We start from the raw sequence: 14,697 nt of genomic DNA, 5'->3' as shown, positions 1-14,697 counted from the left end.
AAGCAGCTTAACTGGGCAAAGGAACTGATCATTAAAAATGTCTATCAGAGCCAGGTCCTAGGGAAGATACTTGCCAAGCCAGTGAATCTGAAAGGGAGGCCTTGGAGAGCCAGGTCAGTGCAGTCTATGGATGTTGTTTGGTGTGTGTGAGCCACTGGACTGGCACGGGTGTGTACATACATGTGTGTCGTGTGTGACGGGCCGTGCCTGAGTCTATCCAGACTTGGGGTCATCCTTTAGACCTCAACAGATGAGCAAGGCCACTTAACTCTTGAATGTCAGGTGACTGTCCCCAGCCTCTGTGAGTGCAATGCTTGAGGGCAGAGAGGCATGGCTGGAGACGGGAGGCCGAGGGCCAGCACCCCTAGACACCCATGGCTGCTGCCGGAGACTCACTTGCCAGAGGCGCTGTTGGCGATCTCATCAGCCAGTTCATCTCGCTCCTGCTCGGCATGTCTGCGGGCCCGCTCAGATGAGGCCAGCTCCTGCATGAATTCACTGAGTGAGAGTCTGGTCATCACCTGTTCCCTCACTCTAGTCTGCTTCCACACACTGCAGTCTAAAGAAAGGGCTGGCTGAGTGCTGAGGTGAGATGTGCTACCAGACGCCTAAAAGAAAACGCCGCCAAGGAAGGGTTTCCCTGTCTCTGTGTGGAGTGGCTGTATCCCAGTGTACACATAAAACCCAGCCTGTTCTTTACCATTGTGGAGCACGAGCTTTAACCTTGAGCCCCATGGAAACCCTGGTCACACCAAATCACAGCATGGTCTAAGCCTTGGAGCTACTGACCGTGGTATGCTGAACTAGAAAGCCACTAAGAAAGTAAGTGCCATGTACTTGGAAATGTAAGCCACACTTTTAAAGTAGTGGATTAAAGAAGCCATTAATGGAAATTAGAAAAATACAGAATTAAGTGACAGTGAAGTCACCCTGGATCAAAATCTGTGGGACAGAGTAAAAGTAGAACTTCAGAGAGAAGTTTGTGTTTTCTGTGAATGTTGACAGAGTCTCCAAGCTCAGGAGTCATCCACTTAGTGTAGAGTGTGTGTTCTCAGCATGCTGGAGGCCCTGGCTTCATTCTTGGGCGCATGCGCACACCTCGCAGAAAGGGAAAAATAACCCACAGGAAACAGACACAAACAAAAGACAATAGAATAGACCGCATGAAAGGACCGGAAGCTGGCGTGCAGGATAAACCTGGGTTCTGCTCCACGTGTGATCCGGTTTTCATTTTCTTTTTCACCCTGCCACCTAAGGAGCTCCTTTTCTCCTCAGCCCCCCCTGACTGACAGTGTCTCCTCGTCCAGCTGCTGTACGCCTGGACTGGTGTTTTCTCATAGGAACCGTTTTCACGCCAATATTTCGGATTACTATCTTTTGAGGAAATCTTGAAAATATATACAGAGATGTACATATTCAAGGGTGCCTTATTACATGGGTAGAATTCTATTCTACATGCTACTCATGATGGAGACCTTAAGAAATGGTGAAATGAAAATTACTTGTTTTAAGATGTTCCCCTCCAGAATGAAGCCCATGTCTCTTACTAGAACAGAACAGGACTTCTGTGTGAAACAGCAACATTAAATAATGATCTCTCCTTTCTCATGGGGGGCACATTCTAGAAGGCTGTGGACATGTTCCTAATCAGCTCTCCTGCCTTTAGGCAGTAGAGGAGTGTACCTGGGCAAGCAACAGAGCGCCAGCATTTGTGCTGAACTGAAGCCACACCACGAAGGTGACAACATACACTTAATCTAATCTCAGAGTGATTAAGGACAAGCATTTGCTGAACATGTGGACGACGGAGAAAACACACCTCCTGCAACTGAAGGATTTCTGCTTCCAGACTCTTCAGTTTCTTTTCACTCTCCTTGGATTGAGCAAAAATCTCATCTCTGGACGCCCGAGCTTCTTCTAGTTCACGCTGGTAATCCTTCATCTGTGCCTGAGATTAAATACCAAAGTCGTTCTAGAGAACAGTTTTCATTCTCAGTACTGTTTCATCGCACAAAGTATACAGACGTAAGACAGCTACCACAAGACCTCAGCCTGACACGCTGTGTAAATACTGCAAAACCCTCAACCGGAGCGAACACGCTGCATGGTAGCATGTAAACATGTAATCTACCCCATGACCAAGTGGGTCGGTCACCTGCTGTGTGAGAGACACAAACGCATTAATATAAAACCCATGTCACCTCGGCATTTGCAGAGGTCGAATCTGATCAAATCACCTTTTCATTATAAAAATATTCAACACGCACTGAAGAGGAGGAGGCTTTAATTTGAAGACCATCAAGTAGAGAGGCCCAGTCTCGAAAGCTCCCGCTTAACCCCGAAGTGGAAAGTCCAGCCCAGATAATTCAACAAGACAAGAAAGACCCAACCAGGGAAGAAAGGAATTAACCTAGTGGGTTTATGGCATGACCTTCACTTAGGATACCTTCACTTTAGGATACTAAAAAAGCCACTACAGCTAGTAATTGACTTCATTAAGATTGATAGATAAGGCGAATATACAGAAGTTGCGTTCAACATTAAGCATAAAATTAAGTATAGATAGCTAGGCGCAAACTTAAAAGATGTGTAGAATACACATACCAAAGACTAGAATATCAGACAGAAGTTAAAGATGATCTGCATAGCAAGAAGCGAGAAATTCCTCATGTCCAGAGGAATTATATTAATGCGCAAATTAAGCCACAGCCAACCAATTAGAATCCAAGATTGCCTTTTTTGTTTGTTTTTGCTTAGCAATATAAGCTAATCCTAAAATTCATACAGAATTCTAAGGAATCCAACCAGAATAGCCAAAACCAATCTTGAAAAAGAATGAACCTTGATCAGTTGTACTTCCCAATTTCCAAATGTGGTACAAGCCACAGTAATCACAAATAGTGAGGTAGGTGTACACACCAGGCCTACAGATCCACGGGATAGGATTGAGAGCCCAGAAATAGATATAGAAGTGTGCCAAGATGATCCAGTGGGGGCAACACTCCACAGATGGGGTCAGGACAATTGGATATGCCTAGCCAGAAGACTGGAGCTGTGTCTGTACCTGAAGCCACACAACAAAAACTCCTAGAAGACACCAGGACTAACTCTCAACCTCCGAGCGGGTGGCTGTACAGAGTAGACACGGGAGAGAAAAACTGAAAATTAAAAGCTCTTTCTCTTTCGGAAACAGGGTCTCCAAGTCAACCAGGCTTGCCTCACACCTGCTATGGAGCTGAGGCTTACCTTTAACTTCTGATTTTCCTGCCTCCACCTCCCAAGTGCTGGGATAGCAGGCCGGAACCACCACAGCTAGGCTTCATGTCGTACTGAGCTCAAACGTGGAGCTTTGTGCATTCCAGGAAAACATTTACCAACTGGGCTATATATACTATACTCTCGGCCCCAAATTAAAAACGCTTGTGCTACAGACAATATCCCCTGAATAGACAACATTTTGAATAATCTATCTCCTAAAGCACTGCATCCAGGGCTGGCCAGGTGGCTCAGTGGGTAGGGGCACTTGTGTGTCAGCCTGCTGACCTGAGGCTCACTTGGGAAGGTAGAAGGTGAGAACTGGCTCCAGTCTCCCTCCGACTTCCGCAGATGTGCTGTGCAGTGCTCACAGATGTGCTGTGCAGTGCCCCCTCCCATTATGCATACACAAAAAAAACCCCCAAAAGCACAAGATAAATCCTTGAAAAATTACAGCCAGAGTATACAAAATTTCAGTGTTTCAACTAAATTGTTAAGAGAGTGCAGCTGAAGAGATTCCCAGGCAGGATTAAAGCACATTTATGTTTTCAAATGTTAACGATAACGCACAGCGTGCACATGAAAAGATGTTCAACACCATTAGTCAGTACGGACATGCAAATGGAAAGCACAATGAGAGGGACTGGAGAGGTACCCACTGTTACAGTGGTTGCCACACAAACAGAAGATTCAGGTTTAGACCCACAGCACCCACAAAAGCTGACGGAGTGCCTGCAATCCCAGTGCAGGGGAGCAGAGACAGGAGGATTCCTGTAACCTGCTGCTGGCTAGTCCAGCTGAATCTCTGAGCTCCAGGTTCAGTGAGAGGCACCAGAGAACACCAAGGTGGAGTGTGACTGAGGACGATGGTGACCTCTGGCCTCAGTACCATGAGCACGTGCACACATTTGAAGCACACAAACCACAATGAAGTGCCATTTCACACCATTTCAATGCAGATTGGCAATGTTTGGAAAGGCTGTAGAGAGAACAAAATGCTTATATGTCGTTAGCAGAAAAACAGTGCAGCAGTCACCGTGGATGAAACCGCCAAAGTTAAACACCAGGGAAGGCTTGGTGGGACACACCTCTAATCCCAGCAGTTAGGGGGCAAAAGCAGGCGGGTGCTTGAGTTCAAGGCCAACTGAGACTACACAGTAAGACCCTGTCTCTAAAAGCAAACAGACATAAAATCAAAAGTTAAATACAGATAGTGTATTATCTGGCACTCAGGTGAAAGAAAAAGATCAGGAAATTGAAAACACACAGCCATGCAAATGGATGGGTGTGGTGGTTTGAATGGGAATGGTCTCCAGAGGCTCATAGATTTGAGAACTCAGTCCCTAGTTGGTGGAACTGTTTGGGAAGGACAAGGGGGTGTGGCCTCTGAGGCCTTTCAAAAGCCCACACCCATACCATTCCCAGTTAGCTCTCTCTCTCTGCCTTTGGCTGTGGCTCCAGGGGGCACTCTCAGCCACCGCTCCAGTGCCTGCCTGCAGCCATGCTCCCGACAAGATGGTCATGGCTCTAACCCTCTGCAACTGTGAGTCCAAAATTAAATGCATTTCTCTGTAAGTTATTTTGATCATTGTGTCTTAGCACAATAGAAAAATAACCAAGACTGTGTTCATATTAGTGAATTTCATGAGAGCCAAAAAGTAGAAACTGCCCATTGCTTCTAGCTTTGAATGGATGAACAAAATGTGATGGGCATGTTTCATCAGTATATCCGTACAATGGGATTATTCAGTAATAAAGCCACGAAGTGCTTATTCGTACTATGACACGGATAAGGCTTGAAAAGCATTACATGAAAGAAGCAGCCACAAAAATCCATCTATTGTAGGATTTCATGTCTATGAAATGGCCAATAAAGCCAAACCCAGACACACCAGGTCAGTGTAGCACATTCGCATTGGCTGTGGCAGAGACGGGGAATGAGGAGGTAATGGCAGCTAATAGGTATGTGGCTTCTTAGGAAGGGCTGTAATTAGCACTGGGTTCTATAACTCAAGATAAACACACACCTCAAAACCCCAAACCAAAGGAGATGAAACAGGTTCTATGGTATGTGAACACATCTCAATACACAGCTGCCAATAAAAATTCAGTATTTTGATCTTTTTTTTTTGGTAATGAAAAATGTTTTTTTTTTTATTATCAAGCAAAATAAAAATGTTTGTATTCAGCTTTAAAACTTTTTTAATTTAAAGCTGGTTGGTGGTGGCACACACCTTTAATTCCAGCACTCACGAGGCAGATCTCTGTGAGTCTGAGCCCAGCCTAGTCTACAGAGCTTGTTCCAGGGCAGCCAAGGCTGTTATATAGTGAAACACTATCTTGAAAAACTAAAAACAAAAAACAAAACCAAACCCAAACAAAAAAAGTTTGTGAATGTTTTGCCTGTGGGTGTACATGTGTACCACATATGCGTGCAGTACCCGTGGAGGCCAGAAGAGGGCAACAGATCCCTGGAGCTGGAGTATAGTTCATGTGAGCCACCATGTGTGCTGGGAATCCAAGGTTGGTCCTGGGCAAGAGCAACAAGTGCTCTTATAACTCCGGGCCTCTCCTCAGCTTTAAAGAAAGTACATGAAAGGGAAGCCACTGCCCACAAAGCTGCTGTCCACAGGCAGTCTCCCACAGAGGCTTTGATGTGATCTGTCTGCACATGTGCAGTTGGAAGCAACAGTTCCCATGGCACCTCCTTTTCCAGGCGGCTTGTCCTGCAGCTCTCCCACACAGCCTGTCAGGCAGTGGCTGGTGAATCATTTACCTTTACAAAGGCTTTGGCTAAGAGAGTTGCTGAAGGCATGTTCAAGATGTGGAATCACAAAGTTAAAGGAAGGAGAATTTCCTCAAGTTTTGCTCCCAGTTCACACCCTTTCCCAGCAATGCCTATACCCACCCACAGAAGAGAGGTGCCACCCTACACTGGCTCGGTATCATGAATAACTAGAGGTCCCCTTTTCTCATTGTGGCCATAAAACTGTCTTCTGGACAGCAGAGTGATGATTGGAGCTGTCTGAAAAGATTACATTCGCAGCCCTGTAGGAGGAAAGCCACACTACTTCCTTTTGGGGATGAGGCTGGGTAGAGAATATTACTTGAGGGTTTTGAGGAACACAGGACCAGATTCCAGCAAAGATGTTCCTCCTACCCGCCCCCGGCCCCAGTTCTGTCTCAAAAGCAAATCCAATACCCAAGGGCACAGCAGCTCCGTGTGACAGCTGGGGGCGTGCACTGCCTCCCAGCTTCAGTTTCCTCTTGTGTAGAAACCACATGCTTGGCTCTAGTGAGGCCATGGGACCCTGTCAGCAGAGCTAAGTCTGCCACACCTACCTGAAGTTTGCGAAGCTGCTTGATCACTTCGTCCCGGGCTTTGTTCGCGGCCTCGATCTGAGCCTCCAGGTCCTTCAGGTCTATCTCCATCTTCTTCTTGGATGCCACAGCAAGTGCCCTCTGTTTCCGCTCATCCTCCAGCTCTGCCTCGAGCTCCCGAACCTGAAGGACAGTGCTGGGTTACAAGGGGAGCTTGTCTTTCTGCAGAGGTCCCTGTCACCAAAGCGTCCCTACTGTATTACTAATGTGATATAGAAATGTAGGATATAGATGTGATAGGCTGAATCCGCTTTTAAAGAGCAATTTACTATATATGCATTAAAAAATTAAGTACCAACTCTTTTCTTTCCCTTATAAACAACGCTTTAGGGCAGGGGATGTAGCTCAGAAGTAGGGTGGTTATCTAGTGTGTGCAAAGTCATGGGTTTGATCCCAGTCTGCTGGGGGTGGAGGTGGGGTGTGATTTAAGGAGGCCATGGAGCCTGAGTGGTGGGAATCTGCAGTGTGCCCCATCTGCTGGGTAGTTTCCTCCCTCTCGGTACACCTGAGCACCCTGATGGCTTTCCTCTGAAGGCAGCCATGACACTAGAGAAAGACAGAATCAAACCCAGTGACAGCCAAGTCCTTCAGCAGTCAACGTTTTCTCCAGCTGCTGCTCCCCTGAGGTTCGCGTGACCCGCAGGGCTGACTGCTGTCAGAACACCCAGCCGGGCTCTGGAGAGCATGCCTCCCCAACCCACCTGCTTAAGCAGCAGCCGCTTCTTTTCCTCATTCTGCTCGTCTCTGGTTTGCAGGTCTCTCTCAAACTGGGCCTTCATGGCCTGCATGTTGACCTCCAGGCGGAGCTTGGCATCCTCTGTGGCCTGGAGCTCGTCCTCCAGTTCCTCCAGCTGGGTCCGCATCTCCTCCACCTGTTGCTCCAAGGCCCGCTTGGACTTCTCAAGCTCATGGACCTAAGGCACGGGGAAGCATCAGAATTGGTGAGCGGAGGCTGCTAGGCTTCTGTTCGGAGACGTGATTTCAGACTGCAGTTCTGACTGCTGTGAATCACTCCACGTGAGTGACAGAGCTCTGAAGCTGCAGCGCGGGCTGGCGGACCTGGGTGCTGGGGCCCCGTCTGCTGCGTGAGGAGGGTACAGGAGCCTGACGAGAGATCACTCACACTGGCAAGGCTCCCGAGCAAACTTGTGATGGCGGGGGGGGGGGGGGGGGGGGGGGGGTTAGTCTGAAAAGCAGGCATGGCCACAGGAGGCCTGACACTTCTCTCAGTGTCCTGCACAGACAGGAGTCTTCTGACCTGGCACGTACTGAGTGCTCCACCTCCTGCCCCCGCTGGCCTGCCCAACCTCTTGAAGCAGACCTAAGGGCTGTCTGTCACACATACCCTTTGGGGACTGTGGTCATGTTAGCTCCACAGGGCGAGCAGAGCAAGATTAGGAAGCAGCACTTGGCATCTGGTAACCCAGCAGTCACAAAACCACAAGGCTGTGTGAGTGTTGGTTACGGCAGAGACTATGGAAGTACTATCGCGCTTTCTCTTCACTTTTACCAGGTGGTATCTACCCTGGCTAGCCTCTCCTTGGCCATGGAGCTGGTATGCAGAGGGCCCAGTGGGACGAGGGTGGTCTTCCATCACCCACGGGGTGGTCAGAGGGTCCACAAACCCATGCAGACAACACCTGCTCTTTGCACTCACACTTTTCAGAGTGCACGTGCTGATGGCAGGAGGAGCCTAAAAGGCTCCCTTTCCAAAATAAGAAGGAAAGCTGGGAGAAGAGCCAGTCTGGGACTTCATCTCTGAATTGCAGGCCCAGATTCACTCTGGGAGGGCGCAGGGCAAGGAACAAGCATGGGGAACTCCTGGGGAAGGGTACACATGGGGGAATACACAGAGATGTCTAGACTGTAAGTCCCGACAGCTGCAGACACCTTGAAGGCAAGCGCTCAGGCCCCACGGGGAAGGCCAGCGGGAGTGCGGAAATGGGCTTCAGCTCCCACGAACCTCTGTCTCCCAGGGCACCTGGGAACATTCGGGTTTGAGACCCACTGGTGATGCAGATGTGAAGCCCTCTCGTTGAGAGATGCCTCTGCCAGGATGGCTTGGGGCAGGGAGGGCCAGGGCAAGGATAAACATCTGGCCACCTGCTAGGGTTGCTGCAAGAATTCCACATTTGGGGGGCCGGGAAGATGGCCTCAGCAGTAAAGAGCTCTTCCAGAGGGCCTGGATTCAATTCGCAGCCCACAGGGCAGCTCACAACCACCTGTAATTCTAGTCCCAAGGGATCCAGTGCCCTCCCCTGCCTTCAAGGACACCAGGCATGCATTCAGCTTGCACAGAGGCTGCAGACAATATACTTATACATAAAAGAAATAGATTAAAAAAAAAAAAAAAAAAAGAATTCAACATGTGACTTGGCCCAGATTGGCCCCTATCTGCCTTCAGGACAAGGCTCAAGTTGGCTTTGCTATGGTTCAGCGTCCCCAGGTCCTTCCTGTCACACAGCTATGGGCAACTTACATTCTTCCCCACATCATCTTTGGAACTCATCAGGTCTTCCATGTCTGCTCGGAGCTGCTTATTTTGCCTCTCGAATTCCTCCTTGGCCTCCAAGGCTTCTTCCAGGGCCCGCGCCAGGGAGAGAGCTTTGGTTTCTTTCTCCCTGGCCTCAGCTTCAGCCCGGTCCCGCTCTTCCGCATAGCGAGCAGAGATTCCCTTCTCTTCTGCCAACAGCTGTGCGGGAGCAGACGGGTACAGTGAAAACACCACTCACCAATGGCACAGGCTTGCTCACCCTAAGAATACCACCACAGGCTGACCATCCCATATGGACTTTCAAAGCTTTCTGAGTGCCAACAATGCCCAAGAGGAAAATCCCACACCTGCCTTCATGTGACAGGCCACAGTAAAACACAAAGTGGATAGGCCGCAAGTATGGGCTTGCGTGAAACATGAATGAACTGGCACTTGGGTGCTGTGCACAGTGTATCATTGTATAGACACATTCGCAGACAGTACACTCCCAGGCCTGACACAGTACTCATGCCAAGAACTCCGCATGGTGGGTCTTCGCCTGCGCAGGATGATGCACAGGTCTTCTCCTACTTCCTCTTTTATGCTTTCTGAACACTGTATTACTTTTAAGTGACAAAAAGGTGTCTTAAAGCAAAACCAAAGCACAAGCCTGGTCAGGATGTGGGGTCTCGGGGGGCCTGGGACACGGGTGCAGCCCTCACCTGATCGAACTTCTTCTGTTTCTTCTCCAAGTTGGACACGATCTGGCGCTGGTGGTCCAGGTCCACCGTCAGGTCGTCCAGTTCCTGCTGCAGCCGGTTCTTAGTTTTCTCCAGCTTGTCATACGCTAGGACCTTCTCCTCCAGCCGCTGGCTTAGCGCCTCCACGTCCTTCAGCAGCTTCTTTTTGGCTTCTTCCAAACTCTCAATTGTCCCCAGGTCATCGTCCACTTTCTTCTTGGTGTCAGCCAACTAGGTTTTGGGTGAGGAAAAAAGGGTCTGTATAAGAACGCATCTGACTTTTGCATTTCAAGAATAAAAACACGTTCTTTCAATATAATGAACTAACACTGACAAGGAATCCTGGGAAAGGGGCCTTAGCTAAGCTGTCGAATGGCAGCTGGACTGAAACCTCACAGAAGCCACAATTCTGTCTTTAAAGGTTGCGATGTTAGGAAGAGGACATCGGCGTTTGGCTGTGTCAGAGAAAAACCATGCAGTGAGCTTAATTAGTGCAGCCTAATTAACTGCCCCAAATACAGTGGCAGAGTCCCACATGGCCAGCCAGCCGCTGTTCACAGCACATCTAGGGCACACTGCTCCCCGAAAAAACCCACGCACCTGGGACTGCAGGGCCAACACCTGCTTTTCCAGGTTCTTCCTAGCCTCCTCCTCCTCCTCCTGCTGCTCCTGAAGGCTGTTCTTCTCCTCCTCCAGCTGCCGGATCCGACTGCTCAGGTTCAGTTTCTGGCGAGTCTCTTCCTGCAGGAGCTCCTGTGTGTTTAAGAGTGAGTGTAGGCTACCCCATCATCAAACCTGGGCTCGAGCCCCGCCAGAAAAACAAAAGACCAAACAAAGATAACTTGCTCTTGACAATTACGTCATGAAGAAAGTACCTCTGTGGACAAGAAATACCTAGTGACACCAATGAACACCCAAGACAGTTCCGTAACCATCTGCAATGCAAACCGCACCCTCCACCCATTCTCGCCCGGACCCAGGTGACACCACTCTGCCCCTCACATGTCCTGAGCTGCAGTCCCTCCAATCTCCTCCTTTGTACTCCCCTGCCTCAGTCCCAGCATTTGGCAGGCATTCCGATTCACGATCAGTCTCAGCCACTCCGTTAATCATTTTTCCTTTCTATTTTTAGCTTGATTGCTCCCCCCAAATACAAATGCAAGCATGTCTTTGTTGCTTTTGGACTGGAACATTTTTACAGCTTGTGTTGTCTCCTTTGGTCTCACTGACGAGGCTGTGCCCGCGTCTGCACTGGGTGCTGAACTTGTCCCTCACAGCTCAATTATTCTGCTCTCTATGCAAGACTTGTACCCCCATATCCTGAGCCCCTCACCCGAACCCCAGAAACAATGCTTGTCTCATCGGCTGCTCCATCAAAGAAACGTTCAGCAGACGTCCTGGGCACAGAGGTAACGCTCTGACAGAACTTCCTGTCAATCGATCGGCCCAAAGCCCTCTGTTTCAGAGTCTAGCACACATCCACCCACTCCCTCCCTGGCTCCCCCACAATACCTGTGTGTCCTGCAGTTGAGACTCGAGACCGGCTGCATCCTTAGCAAATTTAATACCTTTCTTCTCAGCTTCTTCCAGAAGGGTTGAGACATTATCCAGCTCATTCTGCAAGGAGGTAAGGATGAAATTCAGTTCCACAGTGAGGAAAGGATCTCCCACCACAGCTCCTAGAGAACCGAGCAGTGCATGCGTGTGGTGCTTCTGTGTGTGTGAGCGTGCGGGAGAACTTTAACTAGCACACTCAAGGCCTGCCTCCCACCTGGTACTCCACCTGAGAGCAGCTAACACCTGCTCTCAGCCCCCTTGCCAGTCTCCCCCTGAAAGGGCAGAGGCGTCTTGACGTCATTGACCACATCTGGCTTCACTTTCCCCACAAACAGACAAAAACCGAAAGCACAGCCACTGGAAGTCACTGTCATGGCCATGTGAAGGGCCACCGTGGGCCAGCAGGCGTTTTCTTTTGTGTTACTCTGCATTGGGCACATGCTGTGAGGCACACAGAAGTTACATTCCTACAGAACTTGACATTTTAGTAAGGGACTCAAAAGGAAATAAGCATACTAGTAATCAGCCCAAAATTCTCCCAGCTTTTAAAATCAGGATGACTATACAGCTGTTGATGGCCAGACTCTAGGAATAATGTGATGTTTCCTTTTCCTCCTCAGTGAAGGATGTCTCCAAAAGGGGCCAGAGAGATGGCTCAGAGGGTAAAAGTTGGCTGCTTTTCTGGAAGATCTGGGTTCAGTTCCCAGGGACCCCAATGCCCTCTTCTGGTCTTGGTGGGCATCAGGCACACAGTGGTACGCAGACATATATGTGGACAACAAAACACTCATGAAATTAAAAAAAAAAAAAGATAGCTTAAAATATTTTCAAAAAAGAGGGAAAAAAAAGTCCCTATGGTCTAAGATGCCTTTTATTTTATTCTATTCAATTTTTGTGAGTGCCGTGGATACAGTTTGCAGGGACTCAGAAGAGACAGCGGCCACCTTTGTCCTCTGCTTGTGCTGTCACAGAGGGAGTATATGGAGGACACACCTGCACACCTAACAAGACAACCATGCTTCTACTTTCGCTCGTCCAGGAACGTCCTTCAGAGAACTCATCTTTCACTGCTCTTGGGTACAGGGTGCTGAGGAAGACCTCTGAAAGCTTCTATGACCTTCAGCTTTCTTGCCTAGCATGTGGAACTGGAGTGAAGAAGCCTAGTGCTTCCCAGGAAACCACGATGTCGCTCACCTCACCTCCAAGCCATGCAGCTCAGAATACTGTTTCTAACATCTCCCTTTCAGGAAAACATTCAGAGATCTGTGAGAGCCCCCACACACAGGCACACACAGGTATTTTATACACAGCAGGCCAGAAGCTGCTCTCCCTAAAAGGCCTGCTTGTGACATCCCTGGCCAGGATGCAGAAACCTGCGTTTCAGGTGGGGTCCTACAATTCCCTAAAAGATAAACATGGCGCACTGTGCTTAGACTATCTGGGCAGTGTGGCCCGTGCTGAGTACCCGCTGTCCTTCCAGGCATGGCACCCACACGACCCACCACTTGCTGAGTGTCTGATGGCATTCCTGAAGGGTGACACTTGACACACTGTCACCACCCTGCTGGAGGAACTGAGTGCATGCTGGGGACTGGGCTGGAGGTTCCCCAGCTTCCTCCCTGCCCTGTGTTCCCAGACTGGAGCAAACCACCGAACCGCTGGGAGACACTGAGCCTTTGCAAAAACCAACTTCTGTGGTTTTTTTTTTTGGTGCAGCATAAACATCTCATCCAACCAAAGATGCATCCGTAAGCCGCTCTACTGGCTACACCGATGGCCGTATTAGACACTGACGGTATCTCGGATCCAGTGCTCTTACACACACATCTCTATAGCATCTCTGACCCAGTGCTTTTACACACACATCTCTACAGTATCTCTGATCCGGTGCTCTTACACACACATCTCTACAGTATCTCTGACCCAGTGCTTTTACACACACATCTCTACAGCATCTCTGACCCAGTGCTTTTACACACACATCTCTACAGTATCTCGAATCCAGTGCTCTTACACACACATCTCTACAGCATCTCTGATCCAGTGCTTTTACACACACATCTCTACAGTATCTCGGATCCAGTGCTCTTACACACACATCTCTACAGCATCTCTGACCCAGTGCTCTTACACACACATCTCTACAGTATCTCTGATCCGGTGCTTTTACATACACATCTCTACAGTATCTCGGATCCAGAGCTCTTACACACACATCTCTACAGTGAGCAGCTTTTAAAGTGAACCTGTGTGTAGCTTTCTCTTTAGGATAAACAAGAAAGACACCGATTTTGGGGGGTCCAAGATTATTCAGTTTTATGGCTTATACTACACAACTCTCAAACTAGGAAAAAGAAGCTGTACCAATTTATCCTTTAACCTCGTGTGTAAAGCCGGTCTCTCTGGTGCTCCAGTTTACTAGATTAACAGAGGAGATGAAATTGTGCTTAAAAACACCCAGCTACAGCCACAATTCACAGCAGCACTAGGCAGGTCCAAACAACTCACATGTCTTATTCTTTAAGTAAAGATTATTTATCTTCATCAAACACACACTCCAGAGCTGCCATATTTAACTGTATGACGCTTTCCAGGTACCTAGCAGAACATTCCAGAACCAGCTTACCTGTAGCTTGTTTGCTTTCTCGGCCAGCTCTACCCTGAGCCTGTCACCTTCTGACACCTTGGCGTGGAGCTCCTGGACCTGGGCATCCAGTTTTTTCCTCTTGTGCTCCGACTCGGCCTTGACCTGCTGGAGTACCTTTACCTCGCACGCCAGCTCCTTGTTGTCCGTCTCCAGGCCCTGCTTGTTCTTTTCCAAATTGGCTTTGAACTAGGAGAGGAGAGGAAGAAGCTTGAGCTTTTGTCTTTCAGCACTCCATAAAAATCACTCTTTTGTGTCTGCAGCGTTCTGCAGGGCACACAGTGAGCCTACAATCACCACGTGCCGGAGGAATGCATGGAGACACCCATCCTGAGCAGCCGGGGTTCCGGATGGGCGACACCTCCTGCATTGCTGGGGCACTGACTGTGGACTGTGAGGTAGTCATCGTACTGTGTAATTCTTCTTGTCCATATAGGGCAGAAAGAATCAACTATGTGCAGTGAGTAACAAGTTGTTCGTTAAAACATTTTTCCAAACTTACTAACCTGAGTTTGGAGCAGGGTCGGGTCTGTCTGCGCATGGCTGAGGGTGGAGCCGACACTACCCGGGGCTCTGTGGCCACAGAACGTGGCTTTACTCTGCCTCTCCACTCCTAGCTGGGGGACCCTAGCTGATGCTGCCGAGCC

The 14,697-nt window shown here is 49.0% G+C and overlaps 1 protein-coding gene across 9 annotated transcripts in view; it reads right to left on the bottom strand.

The window, feature by feature from the left end:
- Myh10 (myosin heavy chain 10) overlaps nt 1-14,697 on the bottom strand; it is a 164,877-nt gene that overhangs the window by 5,816 nt on the left and 144,364 nt on the right. For all 9 annotated transcript variants that reach the window (XM_042282237.2, XM_015992360.3, XM_015992356.3 and 6 more), the window contains 9 exons: nt 14,033-14,239; nt 11,362-11,466; nt 10,450-10,602; nt 9,832-10,080; nt 9,116-9,328; nt 7,338-7,550; nt 6,598-6,759; nt 1,820-1,948; nt 397-485 (listed from right to left, as the gene is read on the bottom strand). In XM_042282237.2, coding sequence (XP_042138171.1) covers nt 397-485; nt 1,820-1,948; nt 6,598-6,759; nt 7,338-7,550; nt 9,116-9,328; nt 9,832-10,080; nt 10,450-10,602; nt 11,362-11,466; nt 14,033-14,239 — 1,520 coding nt within the window. The remainder of the gene's footprint in view (nt 1-396; nt 486-1,819; nt 1,949-6,597; nt 6,760-7,337; nt 7,551-9,115; nt 9,329-9,831; nt 10,081-10,449; nt 10,603-11,361; nt 11,467-14,032; nt 14,240-14,697) is intronic.

This window comes from Peromyscus maniculatus, chromosome 8 (genome assembly GCF_049852395.1).
Source record: "Peromyscus maniculatus bairdii isolate BWxNUB_F1_BW_parent chromosome 8, HU_Pman_BW_mat_3.1, whole genome shotgun sequence".
Taxonomy (NCBI): Eukaryota; Metazoa; Chordata; class Mammalia; order Rodentia; family Cricetidae; genus Peromyscus; species Peromyscus maniculatus.
Note: the sequence above shows the minus strand (reverse complement) of the source record. Positions and strands in the feature narration are given on the sequence as shown.